The sequence below is a fragment of the Tachyglossus aculeatus genome, chromosome 1 (assembly GCF_015852505.1).
Source record: "Tachyglossus aculeatus isolate mTacAcu1 chromosome 1, mTacAcu1.pri, whole genome shotgun sequence".
Taxonomy (NCBI): Eukaryota; Metazoa; Chordata; class Mammalia; order Monotremata; family Tachyglossidae; genus Tachyglossus; species Tachyglossus aculeatus.
In genome coordinates, this window is record NC_052066.1 from 22004527 (window position 1) to 22027224 (window position 22698).

At 43.9% G+C, this 22698-nt stretch overlaps 1 protein-coding gene across 21 annotated transcripts in view; it reads right to left on the minus strand.

The window, feature by feature from the left end:
* Positions 1 to 22698, minus strand: part of CLASP1 (cytoplasmic linker associated protein 1) — a 442952-nt gene that overhangs the window by 331049 nt on the left and 89205 nt on the right. For all 21 annotated transcript variants that reach the window (XM_038747595.1, XM_038747592.1, XM_038747590.1 and 18 more), the window contains exons 3-5: positions 18610 to 18713; positions 13694 to 13785; positions 13482 to 13557 (exon numbers count right to left, since the gene is read on the minus strand). In XM_038747595.1, the coding sequence (XP_038603523.1) occupies positions 13482 to 13557; positions 13694 to 13785; positions 18610 to 18713 (272 nt within the window). The remainder of the gene's footprint in view (positions 1 to 13481; positions 13558 to 13693; positions 13786 to 18609; positions 18714 to 22698) is intronic.

Consider the following 22698-nt stretch of genomic DNA (forward strand, 5'->3'; position numbering starts at 1 on the left):
GTCGCACAGCAGACGTGGCGGAGCTGGGATCACCTTGCGACCTCCCCAGCGCTTAGAACAGTGCTTTGCACAGAGTAAGCGCTTAATAAATGCCATTATTATTATTATTATTATTATTGATTGACTGATTGATTGCATTAGGAGGCTCAGGGGTCAGTCCTGTCTCTGTCCCATGCTTGCAATCACTTACCCTCTCCGACCCACAATTTCCTCCACTGTAAAATGCTCTCCTTTTTTTTAAATATAAATATAAATATATATATCAGAGAAGCAGCATGGCTCAGTGGAAAGAGCCTGGGCTTTGGAGTCAGAGGTCATGGGTTCAAATCCCAGCTCCACCAATTGTCAGCTGTGTGACTTTGGGCAAGTCACTTCACGTCTCTGGGCCTCAGTTACGTCATCTGTAAAGTGGGGATTAAGACTGTGAGCCCCCCGTGGGACAACCTAATCACCTTGTAACCTCCCCAGCGCTTAGAACAGTGCTTTGCACATAGTAAGCCCTCAACAAATACCATCGTTATTATTATTATTATTCTCTGGGCCTCAGTTACCTCATCTGTAAAACGGGGATTAAGACTGTGAGCCCCCCGTGGGAAATACGATTGAATGAATGAACAACCTGATCACCTTGTAACCTCCCCAGTGCTTAGAATAGTGCTTTGCACATAGCAAGCGCTTAATAAATGCCATTATTATTATTATATATATATATATATACATATATATATATGTATATAATATACATATTTCATGGAATTTTTTAAGTACCTGTTATGTGTCGAGCAACTTTCTAAGCTCTGGTTTAGATCAAAGTTAATCAGGCCAGACACAATTTCTGTCCCACATGGGCTCACACCCTAAGCAGGAGGGAGAATGTGTACAGGAATTTCATTCTATGGTAGAGGAAACTGAGGCACAGAGAACTTGAGTGGTTTGTCTGAGGTCACTGGCCAGATAAGTGGCAGAGCCAGGATTAGGACCCAAGTCCTCTCGCTCCCAGAATCGTGCTAATTCCACTATGTCGTGCTGCTTCCCCTCTCAATCAATCAATCAATCAATCAATCGTATTTATTGAGTGCTTACTGTGTGCAGAGCACTGTACTAAGCGCTTGGGAAGTACAAGCTGGCAACATATAGAGACAGTCCCTACCCAACAGTGGGCTCACAGTCTAGGAGGGGGAGACAGAGAACAAAACCAAACATACTAACAAAATAAAATAAATAGAATAGATACATATATTTAAACATAAATATTTAAACATATATATCCTTACACGGTGACCCCTGCGAGGGGTTGAGAGTGTGTCTGCCCTGAATGCATTGTGTTTATTATTATTAGTAGTAATAATAATAATAATAATAATGTTGATATCTGTTAAGCTCTTACTATGTGCCAAGCACTGTTCTAAGCGCTGGGAGGGATACAAGGTCATCAAGGTTGTCCCACATGGGGCTCACAGTCTTCATCCCCATTTTACAGATGAGGAAACTGAGGCACAGAGAAGTGAAGTAACTTGCCCAAAGTCACACAGCTGACAAGTGGCGGAGCCGGGATTAGAACCCACGGCCTCTGACTCCCAAGCCCGGGCTCTTTCCACTGAGCCACGCTGCTTCTCAGTAGTGTTTTCCTCAGCAGAGTGGAAGCACTTAATAGATGCCCTTATTAAAAAGAATAATAATTGTAATGCTTATTAAGCGTATAGAGGCCTGATCAATAATAACAAGGGGGATGATTAGGTGCTTAAGAATGTGCCCGGCACTGTGCTAAGCACTGGGATTACTCTATTCTATTCAGATAGGACACAATCTCTGCCCATCACAAGGTTCACCAAGGGAACCTGTATATATGTAATAATAATAATGTTAGTATTTATTAAGAGCTTACTATGTGCAAAGCACTGTTCTAAGCGCTGAGGGGAACACAAGGAGATGAGGTTGTCCCACGTGGGGCTCACAGTCTTAATCCCCATTTTACAGATGAGGGAACTGAGGCACAGAGAAGTGAAGTGACTTGCCCAAGGTCACACAGCAGACATGTGGGGGAGGTGGGATATGTATATATGTATATATATATATATATATATATATATGTATATATGTTTGTATGTATTTCTTACTCTATTTATTTATTTTACTTGTACATATTTATTGCATTTATTTTATTTTGTTAATAAGTTTGGTTTTGTTGTCTGTCTCCCCCTTCTAGACTGTGAGCCCACTGCTGGGTAGGGACTGTCTCTATATGTTGCCAATTTGTACTTCCCAAGCGCTTAGTCCAGTGTTCTGCACACAGTAAGCGCTCAATAAATACGATTGAATGAATGAATGTATGAATGAAAGAGAGAACTGGTGTCAGACCTCCGATTTTACAGAGGAGAAAACTAAAGCCCAGAGAGGGTAAGTGATCTGCCCGAAGCCACACAGCAACCAAAGCTGGGATGCAATTATTATTATTATTATTATAGTATTTGTTAAGAGCTTACTATGTGCAAAGCACTGTTCTAAGCGCTGGGGTAGATACAAGGTAATCAGGTTGTCCCACGTGGGGCTCACAGTCTTCATCCCCATTTTACAGAGGAGGGAACTGAGGCCCAGAGGAGTGAAGTGACTTGCCCAAAGCCACACAGCAGACAAGTGGCAGAACCGGGATTAGAACCCACGACCTCTGACTCCCAAGCCTGGGCTCTTTCCATCATCGATCATCAATTGTATTTACTGAGCGCTTACTATGTGCAGAGCACTGTACTAAGCGCTTTCCACTGAGCCACGTATAGGCCATAATATATTCTTGAATCGGGAGTAGCAGCGAGGCCAAGTGGAAGAAACACGACGTTCCTGGGTTCTAATCCCAGCTCTGCCAGTCGCCTGCTGTGTGACCTTAGCCAAGTCACTTCCCTTCACTGTGCCTCAGTCCCCTCATCTGTAAAATGGGGACACCAACCCTGCTCTCCCTTCTACTGTGGCTCAGTGGAAAGAGCCCGGGCTCGGGAGTTCTAATCCCGGATCTGCCATTTGTCGGCTGTGTGACTTGGGGCAAGTCGCTTCACTTCTCTGGGCCTCAGTTACCTCATCTGGAAAATGGGGATTAAGACGGTGAACCCCTTGCGGGACAACCTGATCACCTCGTATTTCCTCCAGCACTTACAACAGTGCTTTGCACATAGTGAGTGCTAAAACAAACGCCATCATCATTATTATTATTACTTGTGAGCGTCACGTGGGAGAGGGACCATGCCCGACGTGCTGATCTTGTGTCTACCCCACTACTTGAAACAGTGCCATAATAATAATAAATAAATAATAATAATAATAATAATAATAATAATAATAATAATGTGATTATATCCCAATTCCAATATGATTATATCCCAATATCCCTAGAGAAGCAGCGTGGCTCAGTGGAAAGAGCCCGGGCTTTGGAGTCAGAGGTCATGGGTTCAAATATCGGCTTTGCCACTTATCATCATCAATCGTATTTATTGAGCGCTTACTATGTGCAGAGCACTGTACTAAGCGCTTGGGAAGTACAAATTGGCAACATATAGAGACTGTCCCTACCCAACAGTGGGCTCACAGTCTAAAAGGGGGGACAGAGAACAAAACCAAACATACTAACAAAATGAAATAAATAGAATAGATATGAACAAGTAAAATAAATAAATAAATAAATAGAGTAATAAATATGCACAAACATATATACATATATACAGGTCATATATACATGTCAGCTGTGTGACTTTGGGCAAGTCACTTCACTTCTCTGGGTCTCAGTCCCCTCATCTGTAAAATGGGGATTAAGACTGTGAGCCCCCCGTGGGACAACCTGATCACCTTGGAACCTCCCCAGCGCTTAGAACAGTGCTCTGCACGTAGTAAGCGCTTAATAAATGCCATCATTATTATTAATAGTGATTGATATTGATCGATTGCGTGGCACAGTGGAAAGAGCCCGGGCTTTGAAGTCAGAGGTCAGGGGTTCAAATTCTGGCTCCACCAATTGTCAGCTGTGTGACTTTGGGCAAGTCACTTCACTTCTCTGGGCCTCAGTTCCCTCATCTGTAAAATGGGGATGAAGACTGTGAGCCCCCACCGTGGGACAACCTGATCACCTTGGAACCTCCCCAGCGCTTAGAACAGTGCTCTGCACGTAGTAAGCGCTTAATAAATGCCATCATTATTATTAATAGTGATTGATATTGATCGATTGATGTGTGAATTAGGAACAAAAATGCTGATTTACTTCAGAGGAGCCTTAGATGCATTTACTTGAGAAATCCAAGCCACTGAGTAAATACAGAGCAGGCTTCCACCTTCCCAGAACTCCCGGCTGATTACGATAATAATAATAATAATAATAATAATAATAATAATAATAATAATAATAATAATGGTACTTGTTAAGCACTTACTATGTGCCAAACACTGGGCTCACCAGTGTGGCCTAATGGACAGAGCCTGGGCCCGGGTTCGGAAGTAACTTGGTTCTAATCCTGACTCTTTCACTTGTTTGCCGGGTGACCTTGGGCAAGTCACTTCTCTGACCCTCAGTTACCTCAGCTGTAAAATAATAATAATGACAATGGCATTTATTAAGTGCTTACTATGTGCAAAAGCACTGTTCTAAGCGCTGGGGAGGTTACAAGGCGATCAGGCTGTCCCACGGGGGGCTCACAGTCTTAATTCCCATTTTATAGATGAGGGAACTGAGGCAGGGAGAAGTGAAGTGACTTGCCCAAAGTCCCACAGCTGACCACTGGCGGAGCCGGGATTTGAATTCATGACCTCTGACTCCCAAGCCTGTGCTCTTCCCACTGAGCCACCCGTGAGCCTCGTAAGAGAAGCAGCATGGCTCAGTGGAAAGAGCAGGGGCTTTGGAGTCGGAGGTCATGGGTTCGAATCCAGGCTCCGCCAATTGTCAGCTGTGTGACTTTGGGCTAGTCACTTCACTTCTCTGGGCCTCAGTTCCCTCATCTGCAAAATGGGGATTAAGACTGTGAGCCCCCCGTGGGGCAACCCGATCACCTTGTAACCTCCCCAACACTTAGTAAGCGCTTAACAAATGCCATCATTATTATTATTATTATGTGGGATGGGGACCGCGTCCAACCTGATTAGCTCACCTCCTCCAGGAGGCCTTCCCAGACTGAGCCCCTTCCTTCCTCTCCCCCTCGCCCCCCTCTCCATCCCCCCATCTTACCTCCTTCCCTTCCCCACAGCACCTGTATATATGTATATATGTTTGTACATATTTATTACTCTATTTTTATTTATTTTACTTGTACGTATCTATTCTATTTATTTTATTTTGTTAGTATGTTTGGTTTTGTTCTCTGTCTCCCCCTTTTAGACTGTGAGCCCACTGTTGGGTAGGGACTGTCTCTATATGTTGCCAACTTGTACTTCCCAAGTGCTTAGTACAGTGCTCTGCACACAGTAAGCGCTCAATAAATACGATTGATTGATTGATTGATTAGCTTGCATGTACCGCAGCGCGTACTGGTATGGTGTCTGGCACATAGAAAGCGCTTACCAAATACCAAACTGAAAAAAACACCTGTTTTTTACAAGCTGGTCAGAGTCATTCTGGCTATGGCAGACCCTTCTAAACAGTTTGAGGGGCCGGGACTCAATAGTGAGCCCCTGGTGGGACGTCCTGATCACCTTGTAACCTCCCCAGCGCTTAGAACAGTGCTCTGCACATAGTAAGCGCTTAACAAATGCTATTATTATTATTATTATTATTATTATTATTATTATTAATAGATCGGATGGGTTGCAGAGTACGGTATTCTGCGTACAGTAGGGGCTCAGTAAACGCTATCTCTCAGTGGATTTTATTACTCTGTTTATATTTATTCTATTTATTTTATTTTGTTATATGTTTTGTTTTGTTCTCTGTCTCCCCCTTCTAGACTGTGAGCCTGCTGTTGGGTAGGGACCGGCTCTAGATGTGGCCGACCTGGACTTCCCAAGCGCTTAGTCCAGTGCTCTGCACACAGAAAGCGCTCAATAAATACGACTGGATGAATGAATGAATCTTCCCCGTGGCCAGCTGATGTGGCCACCCGCCGTCCTTCACACACTCCCTGAAGAGGTGGCCGACTGCAGCTGATCGGGCCGCCATCAGCTGTGTGACTTTGGGCAAGTCACTTCACTTCTCTGGGCCTCAGTTCCCTCATCTGTAAAATGGGGATTAAGACCGTGAGCCCCACATGGGACAACCTGATCACCTGATCACTCCAAGGGATCCCCAAATTATTATTATTATTATAATATCATTATCACTATATTTGTTAAGTGCAAGAAGCAGCGTGGCTCAGTGGAAAGAACACGGGCTTTGGAGTCAGAGATCATGGGTTCAAATCCTGACTCCGCCAATTGCCAGCTGTGTGACTTTGGGCAAGTCACTTCAATAGATATTGTACATACCTATTCTATTTATTTTATTTTGTTAATATGTTTTGTTTTGTTCTCTGTCTCCCCCCTCTAGTCTGTGAGCCCACTGTTGGGTAGGAACCGTCTCTATTGTTGCCAACTTGGACTTCCCAAGCGCTTAGTACGGTGCTCTGCACACAGTAAGCGCTCAATAAATACGATTGAATGATAATAATGGCATTTATTAAGCGCTTACTATGTGCCAAGCACTGTTCTAAGCGCCGGAGAGGTTACAAGATGATCAGGTTGTCCCACGGGGGGGGCTCACAGTCTTCATCCCCATTTTCCAGATGAGGTAACTGAGGCCCAGAGAAGTGAAGTGACTTGCCCAAAGTCACACAGCTAATTGGCGGACACGGGATTTGAACCCATGACCTCTGACTCCAAAGCCCGTGCTCTTTCCCTCTGAGCCATGCTGCTTCTCTGATTGAATGACAAGTTGGCAACATAAAGAGAAGGTCCCTACCCAACAGCGGGCTCACAGTCTGCCCAGTACAGTGCTAGGCACACAGCAGGAACTCAATAAATACCACTGATTGATCGATCCTAAGGGAACTGAGAACCTGAACGTTGAGATGCCATGCCCCGGGAAGCACTTGCCCTTCGATCAATCAATGCTATTTATCAAGCGCTTCCAAGAGTCCAGTACAACAGAGATGATAGACGCCATCCCTGCTCTCAAGGAGCTGGCGGTCTTTGATTCAGTCAGAAGAACTGAACTCTCCCCCTCCACCCCGTCTTCATCCCCCCCAATTTACCTCCTTCCCTTCCCCACAATCAATCAATCAATCAGTCGCATTTATTGAGCGCTTACTGTGTGCAGAGCACTGTACTAAGCGCTTGGGAAGTACACATTACAGCACCTGTATATAAGTTTGTGCGTATTTATTACTCTGTTTATTTATTTATTTTACTTGTACATATTTTTGTTAATATGTTTGCTTTTGTTCTCTGTCTCCCCCTTCTAGACTGTGAGCCCGCTGTTGGGTAGTGACTCTCTCTCTATGTTGCCAACTTGGACTTCCCAAGCGCTTAGTCCAGTGCTCTGCACACAGTAAGCGCTCAATAAATACAATTCATTCATTCGTTCATTCATTCAATCGTATTTATTGAGCGCTTACTGTGTGCAGAGCACTGGACTAAGCGCTTGGGAAGTCCAAATTGGCAATAAATAGAGACGGTCCCTACCCAACAGCGGGCTCGCAGTCTAGAAGGGGGAGACAGACAACAAAACAAAATAAATGGAATAAATTGAGCGCTTACTGTGTGCAGAGCACTGTACTAAGCGCTTGGAAAGTACAACTCAGCAACATATAGAGACGGTCCCTACCCAACAACGGGCTCACAGTCTAAAAGGGGGAGAAAGACAGCAAAACAGAACAAGTGGACAGGTGTCAACATATCCATTCATTCACTCATTCAATCGTATTTATTGAGCCCTTACTGTGTGCACAGCACTGTACTAGGCGCTTGGGAAGTCCAAGTTGGCAGTGCTCTGCACACAGTAAGCGCTCAATAAATATGAATGAATGAATGAATAAACACCACTGATTGATTCCAGCCCTGTGCTCTTTCCACCTCTCACCTGGAGCCCTTTTAAGCACTTTTCCATGTAATGGGCTACTTGAATATTTCTTTGCGGACTTTAACTCTGTGTGTGTGTGTGTGTGGTTTGTGAATGAATTGAATGAATGAATATGATTGATTGATTGATTGATTGCTGCCTCCTGCTACTGAGGAAAACTTCCCGACACCGTTCGAACTTCGGACTTTGATTCTGCGCCGGAGGGTCTCCTCTCCGGAGCCCGTTTTGGCCAGGGGAAGCAGCGTGGCCTAATGGACGGAGCGGTGGCCGGGGCTCGGAAGCATCCACGGTCACCGGTCGTCAGCTGGGTGACCTTGGCTGACTCACTTCACTTCTCTGGGCCTCAGTTATCTCATCCATAAAATGGGGATTGAGACTGTGAGCCCCATTTGGGACACAGACTGTGTCCAGCCTGATCATTAAGCGCTTAGTACAGTGCTCTGCACACAGTAAGCGCTCAATAAATACGATTGATGGATTATCCTGCATCTACCCCAGTGCTCAGCTCAGTGCCTGGCACATAGTAAGCACTTAACAAATAATAATAATCATAATAATGATGGCATTTATTAAGGGCTCACTATGTGCAAAGCACTGTTCTAAGCGCTGGGGAGGTTACAAGGTGATCAGGTTGTCCCACGGGGGGCTCACAGTCTTCATCCCCATTTTACAGAGAAGCAGTGTGGCTCAGTGGAAAGAGCCTGGGCTTGGGAGTCAGAGGTCATGGGTTCGAATCCCAGCCCCGCCACATGTCTGCTGTGTGACTTTGAGCAAGTCACTTAACTTCTCTGTGCCTCAGGTCCCTCATCTGTAAAATGGGGATTAAGACTGTGAGCCCCACCTTGTATCCACCCCGGTGCTTAGAACAGTGCTTTGCACATAGTAAGCGCTTAACAAATGCCATTATTATTATTATTATTATTATTCTCTGAGTCTCAGTTCCCTCATCTGTAAAATGGGGATGAAGACTGTGAGCCCCATGTGGGACAACCTGATCACCTTGTATCCCCCCAGCGCTTAGAACAGTGTTTGGCACACAGTAAGCGCTTAACAAATACCATCATTATTATTACAGATGAGGTAACTGAGGTCCAGAGAAGTGAAGTGACTTGCTCAAAGTCACACAGCTGACAATCGGCGGAGCTGGGATTTGAACCCATGACCTCTGACTAAAAAGCCCAGGCTCTTTCCACTGAACCATGCTGCTTTTCCTTTTTTACCACATTAAAAAATAAAAGGCGGGGTGGGTTGCAGGCAATGTTTCCAGCTGATTGAATCAGAGCCATGGTCTTTGACATTCCAATGTCCTTATCCAAGATCACGATTTGGCTCAAGGTCACAGAGAAAGGTGGTGGCAAAGCTAAACCATGGACTTGAACAATAATAATAATAATAATAGTAATAATAATAATGTTTCCCCTCTAGACTATTAGCTTAGTACTAATAATAATAATAATTATAATAATGTTGGTATTTGTTCAGTGCTTACTATGTCCCAAGCACTGTTCTAAGCACTGGGGTAGATACAAGGTGATCAGGTTGTCACAGTCTTCACCCCCATTTTACAGATGAGGTAACTGAGGCACAGAGAATAATAATCATAATAATGATGGCATGTATTAAGCACTTCCTATGTACAAAGCACTGTTCTAAGCGCTGGGAAGAGAAGTGACTTGCCCAAAGTCACCCAGCTGACAAGCGGCGGAGTCAGAATTAGAACCCATGACCTCTGACTCCCAAGCCCAGACTCTTTCCACTGAGCCCCGCTGCTTCTCTAAGTACAGGGTCCTTTGCCTATAGGCACGAGAAGCAGCGTGGTTCAGTGGAAAGAGCCCGGGCTTGGGAGTCAGAGGTCATGGGTTCAAATCCCAGCTCCGCCACTTGTCAGCTGTGTGACTTTGGGCAAGTCACTTCACTTCTCTGGGCCTCAGTTCCCTCATCTGTAAAATGGGGATGAAGACTGTGAGCCCCACGTGGGACAACCTGATCACCTTGTAACGTCCCCAATGCTTAGAACAGTGCTTTGCATATAGTAAGCACTTAATAAATGCCATCATTATTATTATTATTATATTTGCCCAGTACCAGTGCTCAATAAATACATTCAACTGATTGGGTGAATTGAAAATAGTAAGGATAACAATAATAATAATAATAATGATGGTGGTATTTGTGAAGCGCTTAATCTGTGCCGAGCACTGAGGTTGATCCCGTGTAAACGGATTGAGAAACTGAGAGGTTCCTGGAGTTTGAGTTTGCTACTCTTCTCCCCGCTTCTCCGCATATCCTGTGGTCCCAGGAGAATTTTGTGCCTGCCTGCAGCCAAACACTCAATCAATCAATCAATCAATCAATCAATTGTATTTATTGAGCGCTTACTGTGTGCAGAGCACTGTACTAAGCGCTTGGGAAGTACAAGTTGGCAACATATAGAGACAGTCCCTACCCAACAGTGGGCTCACAGTTTAAAAGGGGGAGTTCACTCAAGAGTTCATTCATTCAATTGTATTTATTGAGCTCTTACTGTGCACAGAGCACTGTACGAAGCGCTTGGGAAGTACAAGTCGGCAACATATAGAGACGGTCCCGACCCAACAACGGGCTCCCAGCATTTCATTGTCTAATTCTGGAATCTTTTCAGGATGCATCAAGAGCAAAACGAAATCATTCATTTCATTCATTCAATCGTATTTATGGAGCGCTTACTGTGTGCAGGGCACTGGACTAAGCGCTTGGGAAGTCACGCAGTATGACCTGGGGTAAGTCGCGTAACTTCTCTGTGCCTCAGTTTCGCATCTTTCAAATAGGAATTCAGTGTCTCCTCTCCTTCTTACTTAGACTGTGAGCCCTGTGGGGGACAAGGACTGTATCCGACTGCAACGCTCAGTACCGTGCTTGGCACAAAGCAGGCGCTTAATCAATCGATCGTATTTATTGAGCGCTTACTGTGTGCAGAGCACTGGACTAAGCGCTTGGGAAGTACAAGTTGGCAACACATAGAGACGGTCCCTACCCAACAATACCCCAAGAAAGCAACTACTTATTTTTGTCATCTGATAAAGGGAGATAAGGGCGAGAAGTCTGGACCCAACGCTGTTTTAATTTTTTAATGTGGGAAAACTGCTTTTCAATGACTTTGATCCATTTTGCTCTCTGTTGGTCAAAACAGGTATAAAAGATTCTGAAAAATTCAAGTTTATGTCTCTGCTACTGTTACCAAGCCCCTGCTCCTGCATTTTAGCATGATGATGATGATGATGGCATTTGTTAAGCGCTATGTGCAAAGCACTGTTCTAAGCGCTGGGGGAGGTTACAAGGTGATCAAGTTGTCCCACAGGGGGCTTACAGTTTTAATCCCCATTTCACAGCTGAGGTAACTGAGGCACAGAGAAGTGAAGTGACTTGCCCAAAGTCACACAGCTGACAGTTGGCAGAGCCGGGATTTGAACCCATGATCTCTGACTCCAAAGCCCGTGCTCTTTCCACTGAGCCACGCTGCTTCTCCATCTTATCTGTACATATGTATATATGTTTGTACATATTTATTACTCTATTTATTTATTTATTTTACTTGTACATATCTATTCTATTAATTTTATTTTGTTAGTATGTTTGGTTTTGTTCTCTGTCTCCCCCTTTTAGACTGTGAGCCCACTGTTGGGTAGGGACTGTCTCTAGATGTTGCCAACTTGAACTTCCCAAGCGCTTAGTCCAGTGCTCTGCACACAGTAAGTGCTCAATAAATACGATTCATTGATTGATTGATTGAATACCAAGTTCAGCTAATGTATCGGCTCTAAGTGGAAAAAAAAATGCTGGTTTTTAAATGACAACTTATAGGTTATTCATATTAGAGTCTATTTTATTTAACTGGATTTAGACTATTAGAAAACAGTGTATTTCTACACTCAACAAATAAATCTCTATGTCTCATTCTCCAGTTGCTCTGCAACAGCCCTACATATTACTGCCACATTTCTAGGTATTGCAAACTAGATTTTAGCTATTTCTAGATTTTGTAAACAAAATCACGATATTTGTAAGTAGCTTCTCAAGCACTCAAGACTGCCTAATTGATTTTCCCAGCTGTTCTGTGGAAGTGGGAAGAGACAGATATAGGTATTCCCCATTTTAGAGGAAGAAACACTGAGGCCTAAAAAAAAAATTATTGTGTTACTCTTAAGAGCTTACTAACGTGCCAAGCCCTGTTCTAAACTCTGGGTTGGATGCAAGTTAATCATTCATTCATTCAATCGTATTTATTCTGCGCTTACTGTGTGTAGAGCACTGTACTAAGCGCTTGGGAGAGTGCAACATAATTGTACTTTCCAAGTGCTTAGTATGGTGCTCTGCACAGAGTAAGCACTCAATAAATATGACTGAATGAATGAATGAACAATAAACAGACACATTCCCTGCCCACGACGAGCAATAAAAGCTACGGCTCAGAACCCTAGACGGTGTGAGCTCGCTGTGGGCAGGGAATGTGTCTGTTTGAGTTGTATTGTGCTTTCCCAAGCGCTTAGTACAGTGCTCTGCACAGAGTAAGCGCTCAATTAATACGACTGAATGAAGAAGCCGGTACAGTGGGTTCCACAGAATAAGCAATCGATCAATCAATCATTGTGATTTATTGAGCGCTTACTAAATGCAGAGCACTGTAATAATAATAATAATAATGGCATTTATTAAGCTCTTACTTTGTGCAAAGCACTGTTCTAAGCACTGGGGAGGTTACAAGGTGATCAGGTTGTCCCACGGGGGGCTCGCAGTTTTCATCCCCATTTTCCAGATGAGGTCACTGAGGCACAGAGAAGTCTCTTCCTCCCTTCAAGGCCCTGCTGAGAGCTCACCTCCTCCAGGAGGCCTTCCCAGACTGAGCCCCTTCCTTCCTCTCCCCGTCGTCCCCCTCTCCATTCCCCCATCTTACCTCCTTCCCTTCCCCACAGCACCTGTATATATGTATATATATTTGTACATATTTATTACTCTATTTATTTATTTATCTATTTATTTTACTTGTACATAGCTATCCTATTTATTTTATTTTGTTAGTATGTTTGGTTTTGTTCTCTGTCTCCCCCTTTTAGACTGTGAGCCCACTGTTGGGTAGGGACTGTCTCTACATGTTGCCAATTTGTACTTCCCAAGTGCTTAGTACAGTGCTCTGCACATAGTAAGTGCTCAATAAATACGATTGATTGATTAAGTGGCTTGCCCAACGTCACACAGCTGACCATATTTAGGAGCCGGGATTTGAACCCATGACCTCTGACTCCAAAGCCTGGGCTCCTTCCACTGAGCACTTGGTAGAGTACGATACAACGGCACAATTATCCGAGCTTTAAAACCCAATCTGGAAAACCCAGCATGGGCTTTCGGCTCCAAATACACCAAAAGAATCTGGGCCGAATTTTGAACCGTGCTGTGCCGTTTCTCTTATGGAAAAAAATCCACTCACCTGGCTGTTTGGGTCACCAAGTAAATTACATATATGTGGCACGATCTTACTTAGTGTTAAACTGTGGGCTCCGGAGCTGGAAAAGAAAAAGGAAACATTTATGAAGGTATTTGCGAGAATGGGGGTGGGAGGGGGAGGAAAATCTACACACATGCACACTAAAAACATTCTGGAAATAGTCTGTCCTTGGACATAACGGTGTATAAACTTACGCATTGAGTGTTGCAATAAGGCAGAGACAAACTCCTTCTCTCGTGCGAAAGTTCTTGTGTTTGAACCCTCCGAGCATTCGGTCCCAGACGTACTGAAGAAGGAAATGAAGAAAAAGTTGGAAACGGCCACGCAAAGAACTTTGTGCTGTTCACTCTTCTCTCCAGGTTCATTCATTCATTCATTCATTCAACCGTATTTATTGAACACTTACTGCGTGCAGAGCACTGTACTAAGCCCTTGGGAAGTACAAGTTGGCAACATAGAGAGACGGTCGCTACCCAACAGCGGGCACTCATTCATTAGGCCCTGCTGAGAGCTCACCTCCTCCAGGAGGCCTTCCCAGACTGAGCCCCTTCCTTCCTCTCCCCCTCATCCCCCTCTCCATCCCCCCATCTTACCTCCTTCCCTTCCCCACAGCACCTGTATATATGTATATATGTTTGTACATATTTATTACTCTATTTATTTATTTATTTATTTATTTTACTTGTACATATCGATTCTATTTATTTTATTTTGTTAGTATGTTTGGTTTTGTTCTCTGTCTCCCCCTTTTAGACTGTGAGCCCACGGTTGGGTAGGGACTGTCTCTATATGTTGCCAATTTGTACTTCCCAAGCGCTTAGTACAGTGCTCTGCACACAGTAAGCGCTCAATAAATACGATTGATTGATTGATTGATTGATTCGTTCATTCCATCGTATTTATTAAGCGCTTAATGTTAAGCCCTTGGGAAAGTGCAATACTTTAGAGAAGCAGCGTGGCTCAGCGGAAGGAGCCCGGGCTTTGGAGTCAGAGGTCATGGGTTCAAATCCCGGCTCCGCCACTTGTCAGCTGCGTGACTTTGGGCAAGTCACTTCACTTCTCCGGGCCTCAGTTCCCTCATCTGTAAAATGGGGATGAAGACTGTGAGCCCCCCCGTGGGACAACCTGATCACCTTGTATCCCCCCCAGCACTTAGAATGGTGCTTGGCACATAGTTCCCTTCCGCACAGCACCTGTATATATGTACATATGTTTGTACGTATTTATTACTCTATTTATTTATTTATTTTACTTGTACATATTTATTCTACTTATTTTATTCTATTTATTCTATAAATGTATTTTATTTATTCTACTTATTTTATTCTATTTATTCTATAAATTTATTTTATTTATTCTACTTATCTACTAAGCGCTTAGTACAGTGCTCTGCACACAGTAAGCGCTCAATAAATACAATTGATTGATGATTGATTGATTTTATTTTGTTAATATGTTCTGTTTTGTTCTCTGTCTCCCCCTTCTAGACTGTGAGCCCGCTGTTGGGTAGGGACCGTCTCTAGATGTTGCCAACTTGTACTTCCCAAGGGCTTAGTACAGTGCTCTGCACACAGTAAGCGCTCAATAAATACTATTGAATGAATGAATGAAAAAGTAAGCGCTTAATAAATACTGTCATTATTATTATTACAACAGTAAAGAGTGACAAGCCGGTATTCGCTGACAAGCGGCAGAGTTCGCCATCAGCTCCGTCCCCGACTCTAAAGCTAACATTTTAGACTGTGAGCCCATTGTTGGGTAGGGACCGTCTCTATATGTTGCCAATTTGTACTTCCCAAGCGCTTAGTACAGTGCTCTGCACACAGTAAGCGCTCAATAAATACGATTGATGATGATGATGATTCCCTGACGCCACTCAACTCATTTACTCCTCCGGACCCTCCGGACAGAGAAGCAGCGTGGCTCAGTGGAAAGAGCACGGGCTATGGAGTCAGAGGTCATGGGTTCGAATCCCGGCTCTGCCACCTGTTGGCTGTGTGACTTTGGGCAAGTCACAACTTCTCTGAGCCTCAGTTCCTTCATCTGTAAAATGGGGATTAAGACTGTGAGCCCCACGTGGGACAACCTGATCACTCTGTATCCCCCAGCACCTAGAACAGTGCTTTGCACACAGTAAGCGCTTAACAAATACCATTATTATTATTATTACCCTCCCATTTCCTTCCTTTTTTTTTTTTAACTTTTTTTATGGCATTTGTCAAACCGCTTACTACGTGTCAGACACTGTCCTAAGCGCTGAGGTAGATACAAGCTTGGACGCAGTCCCTGTACCACATGGGGCTCACAGTCTTAAGCCCCATTTTACAGATGAGGTCACTGAGAAGTGACGTGACTTGCCCAGGGTCACAGAGCAGACAAGTGGCGGAGCCGGGATTCGAACCCAGGTCCTTCGGACTCCCAGGCCAAGCTCTGTTTTGTTGTCTGTCTCCCATCATCATCATCATCATTCTAGACTGTGAGCCCACTGATGGGTAGGGACCGTCTCTATATGTTGCCAACATGTACTTCCCAAGCGCTTAGTACAGTGCTCTGCACACAGTAAGCGCCCAATAAATACGATTGACTGAATGAATGAATGCCTATCTTCTGCAATGGAGGAAACAGCACAATTGTTTGGGATTAATGGATGACTAGAAGGCACATTGAAAAAAGTTGAACTGAGAGTAAGGAAGACTGGGATTCTAGCTCCAGTTCGGCCACATAAATAAATAAATAAATTTTGGTTATTTGTTAAGCGCTTACTATGTGCCCGTGTGACCCTGGGCAAGTCATTCTACCTCTCAGTGCCTCAGTTTCCTCTGCTGTAAAATGGGGATAAAATACCTGCTTTCCCTACATCTCAGCTCTGTGTGGAAGAAGGTCAGTGCCTGATATGGTTATCTGGTATCTATCCCAGCGTTTACCAAAGTGTAAGCGGGAAGTAATAATAATAATGATGGCATTTATTAAGCGCTTACTATGTGCACTGTTCTAAGCGCTGGGGAGGTTGCAAAGTGATCAGGTTGTCCCACCTGGGGCTGACGCCCTACCTCCATCCCCTCCCCACAGCACTTGTATATATGTGTACAGATTTATTACTCTATTTTTTTTACTTGTACATATTTGCTATTCCATTTATTTTGTTAATGATGTGCATAGAGCTATAATTCTATTTGTTCTGACGATTTTGACACCTGTCCACATGTTTGTTTTGTTCTCTGTCTCCCCCTTCTAGACTGTGAGCTCATTGTTGGGTAGGGACCGTCTCTATACGTTGCCGACTTGTACTTCCCAAGCGCTTAGTCCAGTGCTCTGCACACAGTAAGCGCTCAATAAATACGACTGAATGAATGACAAGCGGCAGAGCCGGAATTTGAACCCATGACCTCTGACTCCAAAGCCCGGGCTCTTTTCACTGAGCCAGGAAGCAGTGTGGCCTAGTGGCTAGATGCCGGGCTTGGGAGTGAGAAGGACCTGGGTTCTAATCCCGGCTCTGCCACATGCCTGCTGAGTGACCTTGGATAAGTCAATTAACTTCTTTGTGGCCCAGTAACCTCATCTGTAAAATGGAGATTAAGAAGCTTGCTATGGATAGGAAATGTGTCTGTTCATTGTTGTAGTTTAATCTCCCAAGCGTTTAGTACAGTGCTCTGCACTCAGTAAGCGCTCAGTAAATACAACCGACTGACTGACTGTGAGCCCTATATGGGACAGGGACTGTGTCCAACCTGATTAGCTTGTCTCTACCCCGGGCGCTTAGTACAGTGCCTGGCACATAGTAACTGGTTAACAAATACCATGAAAAAAAGTGCTTACAACCATTTTATAATAATAATAATAATAACGGCATTTATTAAGCACTTACTATGTGCAAAGCACTGTTCTAAGTGCTGGGGAGGTTACAAGGTGATCAGCGTGGCTCAGTGGGAAGAACCCAGGCTTTGGAGTCAGAGGTCATGGGTTCAAATCCCGGCTCCACCAATTGTCAGCTGTGTGACTTTGGGAAAGCCACTTCACTTCTCTGGGCCTCAGTTCCCTCATCTGTAAAATGGGGATGAAGACTGTGAGCCCCCCGTGGGACAACCTGATCACCTTGTAACCCTCCCCCCAGCGCTCAGAACAGTGCTTGACACATAGTAAGCGCTTAATAAATGCTATCATTATTATTATTATTATTATTATTATTATCAGGTCGTCCCACGGGGGGCTGACAGTCTTAATCCCCATTTTACAGATGAGGGAACTGAGGCCCAGAGAAGTGAAGTGACTTGCCCAAAGTCACACGGCTGACAAGTGGTGGAGCCGGGATTTGAACCCATGACCTCTGACCCCAAAGCCCGGGCTCTTTCCACTGAGCCACGCTGCTTCTCTGCTTATCATCACGTTACCTCATTCCATCATTCAAATTTCAGTTTGGGCACAGTCCTACGAGACTGTGAGCCCGCTGTTGGGTAGGGACTGTCTCTATATGTTGCCAACTTGTCCTTCCCAAGCGCTTAGTACAGTGCTCTGCACACAGTAAGCGCTCAATAAATACGATTGATGATGATGATGAATAATTGATTTATTGAGCCCAGTTCCAGCGCAGAGGAAAAGCGTGGGAAAATGCATTTTGTGGGTTGGGCTCCTAAAAGCCAATGCTCCTATTTTCAATTGTCCTCAACTGAGGGTAGGGACCGTCTCTATATGTTGCCAACTTGTACTTCCCAAGCGCTTAGTCCAGTGCTCTGCACACAGTAAGCGCTCAATAAATACGATTGAATGGAAGAATGAATGATTTCTTGAGCCCGGTTCCAGCGTAGAGGAAACGCGTGGGAAAATGCATTTTGTGGGTTGGGCTCCTAAAAGCCAATGCTCCTATTTTCAATGGTCATTCATTCATTCATTCAATCGTATTTATTGAGCGCTTACTGTGTGCAGAGCACTGGACTAAGCGCTTGGGAAGGACAAGTTGGCAACATATTGTACTCAACTGAGGGTACGGATTGTCTCTATGTGTTGCCGAATTGGACTTTCCAAGCGCTTAGTCCAGTGCTCTGCACACGGTAAGCGCTCAATAAATACGATTGAATGAATGAATGAATGAACGGAGCCGTCCGCGTGGCCGTACCTGAGGGCTGGCGGCTTCTTCCATGATCTTCAGCAGCAGGGTCTGATCCTGTTCTCGCACGGAATCTTTAGCATCGCCCAACCTATCGATTAGACTCGGCAGCACTGGAAATCAAAAGAAATCGATCAGATGAAAGCCTGGATGGCATCCTAGGCTTCTTCTAGTGACAGGCTCAATAAGACGAAGACAGATTTAAAAATGAAACAAAAAAAACAATCAAGAACTGGAAGGAACAACTGGGGAGAAGGTTGAAAATTATTATTTTCACTATATTTCATTATATTTTCATTATTATTATTATTATTATTATTATTATTATTATTGAAAATAGGCTGACAGTCTTACTGTTGCAAATTCATAAAGGAAATAAAGATTCCCTTGCCCGCCACCCTGGGCCCGCCACACACACACACACACACAAAATAATTTGTGAAGTGTTCCATATCTTTCGCTTGTTCTGATGTGCATCTATCTCTCTAATTCTATTTATTTATATTTATGCTATTAATAATAATAATAATAATAATAATAATGGCATTTGAAAACCACATGGAGCTGGGAGTCAGGAAACCCGGGTTCTAATTCTTAATCAATCAATCAATCATATTTATTGAGCACTTACTGTGTGCAGAGCACTGGACTAAGCGCTTGGGAAGTACAAGTTGGCAACATATAGAGATGGTCCCTACCCAACAATGGGCTCACAGTCTAAAAGGGGGAGACAGAGAACGAAACCAAACATACTAACAAGATAAAATAAATAGAATAGATATGTACACGTAAAATAAATAGAGTAATAAATATGTACAAACATATACACATATATACATATATATACATATATACGGAATATATACATGAAGGTAGAAATAAGTGCATAAGGGAATCACATCTTTTATTTTATTTTGTTAGTATGTTTGGTTTTGTTCTCTGTCTCCCCCTTCTAGACTGTGAGCCCACTGTTGGGTAGGGACCGTCTCTATCTGTTGCCAACTTGTACTTCCCAAGCGCTTAGTCCAGTGCTCTGCACACAGTAAGCACTCAATAAATACGATTGATTGATTGATTGATTGATTGATTGATTGAAGGGTACGTGTGTGTTTGTGTGTGCCTGCCACTTACCTGCCTTGTGAAGTAGGCCAAGTCACTTCACCCATTGTTGGGTAGGGATTGTCTCTATCTGTTGCCGAATTGTACTTTCCAAGTGCTTAGTAATAATAACAATAATAATAATAATAATAATAATAATAATAATGGCATTTATTAAGCGCTTACTATGTGCACAGCACTGTTCTAAGTGCTGGGGGGGTTACAAGGTGATCAGGTTGTCCCACGGGGGGCTCACAGTCTTCATCCCCATTTTACAGATGAGGTCACTGAGGCTCACCTCCTCCAGGAGGCCTTCCCAGACTGAGCCCCCCCTTCCTCTCCCCCTCCTCATCCCCCCCACCTTACCTCCTTCCCCTCCCCACAGCACCTGTATATATGTATACATGTTTGTACGTATTTATTACTCTATTTACTTATTTATTTTATTTGTACACATTTATTCTATTTATTTTATTTTGTTAATATGTGTTTTTTTTGTTTGTCTCCCCCTTCTAGACTGTGAGCCTGCTGTTGGGTAGGGCTGTTGGGTAGGGACTGTCTCTATATGTTGCCAACTTGTACTTCCCAAGCGCTTAGTACAGTGCTCTGCGCACAGTAAGCGCTCAATCAATACAACTGAATGAATAATAATAATAATACCAATGGCATTTGTTAAGCGCTTCCTATGTGCGAAGCACTGTCCTAAGCGCTGGACACCGTTCTAAGCGCTGGATGAAATGCAGATGAGGGAACTGACGCACAGAAAAGTGAAGTGACTTGCCCACGGTCACACAGCTGACAGTTGGCAGAGACGGGATTTGAACCCGTGACCTCTGACCCCGAAGCCCGGGCTCTTTCCACTGAGCCACGCTGCTCTTGATGCCTATTTACTTGTTTTGATGTCTGTCTCCCCCCTTCTAGACTGTGAGCCCATTGGGGGCAGGGACTGTCTCTCTTTACAGCTGAACAGCCTCAGTTCCCTCATCTGTAAAATGGGGATGAGGACTGTGAGCCCCCCGTGGGACAACCTGATCACCTTGTAACTTCCCCAGCGCTTAGAACAGTGCTTTGCACATAGTAAGCGCTTAATAAATGCCATCATTATTATTATTATTATTATAACAGTACTTTCCAATAATAATAATAATAATAATGATGGCATTTGTCAGCGCTTAGTACAGTTCTCTGAACACAGTGAGTGCTCTGAACACAGTACGCGATCGAACGGGAGAAAATAACCGTCCCCAAGACTGATGACTGGATCCATTGGCTATGAAATAGTCATCGATACGCGGAAGGCCCCCGATATTCGGATCCGCGGTTTAGAAGAGAAATATATTTGGAAATCATCATCATCGTCAATCGTATTTATTGAGCGCTTACTATGTGCAGAGCACTGTACTAAGCGCTTGGGAAGTACAAATTGGCAACATATAGAGACAGTCCCTACCCGACAGTGGGCTCACAGTCTAAAAGGGGAAGACAGAGAACAAAACCAAACATACTAACAAAATAAAATAAATGGAATAGATATGTACAAGTAAAATAAATAAGTAAATAGAGTAATAAATATGTACAAACGTATATACATATATACAGGAAATGACACTGTGGGGAATGAATGCTTTACTCTAAATTTTTTTTTGTTTAATTGCACACAGGGAAGGGGGTCGGCGGCAAGCTAGACGAGACTGAGGCAGCGAGCGAGGAGCGAAGCGTGCAGACTGGGTTGTAGTAGGAAATCACTTCACTTCTCTGGGCCTCAGTTCCCTCATCTGGAAAATGGGGATGAAGACCGTGAGCCCCCTGGGGGACAACCTGATCACCTTGTAACCTCCCCAGCGCTTAGAACAGTGCTTTGCACATAGTAAGCGCTTAATAAATGCCATTATTATTATTATTATTCCCCCTCATCCCCCCTCCATCCCCCCATCTTACCTCCTTCCCTTCCCCACAGCACCTGTAAATATGTATATATGTTTGTACATATTTATTACACTATTTATTTATTTTACTTGTAGATATCTAGTCTATATATTTTATTTTGCTAATATGTTTTGTTTTGTTGTCTGTCTCCCCCTTCTAGACTGTGAGCCCACTGTTGGGTAGGGACCATCTCTAGATGTCGCCAACTTGTAATAATAATAATAATAATAATGGCATTCGTTAAGCGCTTACTATGTGCAGAGCACTGTTCTAAGCGCTGGCGATGTTCTAGCTTGTACTTCCCAAGCGCTTAGTACAGTGCTCTGCACACAGGAAGCGCTCAATAAATACGATTGATTGATTGATTAACTGAAATCGGTGAGGTGAGGTGGGATAGGGCGAGTTGAGGGAGAGCGTTAAAACCGACGGGAAGGAGTTTCTGTTTGATCCCCGTTTTACAGATGAGGTGACTGAGGCATAGCCAACGTAGGTGACTTGTCCAATGTCACACAGCAGAAAAGTGGTAGAGAAAGGCTCAGAACCCAGGTCCTCTGACTCCTGGGCTCGGGTTCTTGATTACTCTATTTATTTATTTTATTTACTTGTATATATCTATTCTATTTATTTTATTTTGTTAGTATGTTTGGTTTTGTTCTCTGTCTCCCCCTTTTAGACCGTGAGCCCACTGTTGGGTAGGAACTAGCTAGCTCTCTTCCTCCCTTCAAGGCCCTGCTGAGAGCTCACCTCCTCCAGGAGGCCTTCCCAGACTGAGCCCCTTCCTTCCTCTCCCCCCTCGTCCCCCTCTCCATCCCCCCCCATCTTACCTCCTTCCCTTCCCCACAGCACCTGTATATATGTATATATGGTTGTACAGATTTATTACTCTATTTATTTATTTATTTATTTTGCTTGTACATATCTATTCTATTTATTTTATTTTGTTAGTATGTTTGGTTTTGTTCTCTGTCTCCCCCTTTTAGACTGTGAGCCCACTGTTGGGTAGGGACTGTCTCTCTATGTTGCCAATTTGTGCTTCCCAAGCGCTTAGTACAGTGCTCTGCACATAGTAAGCGC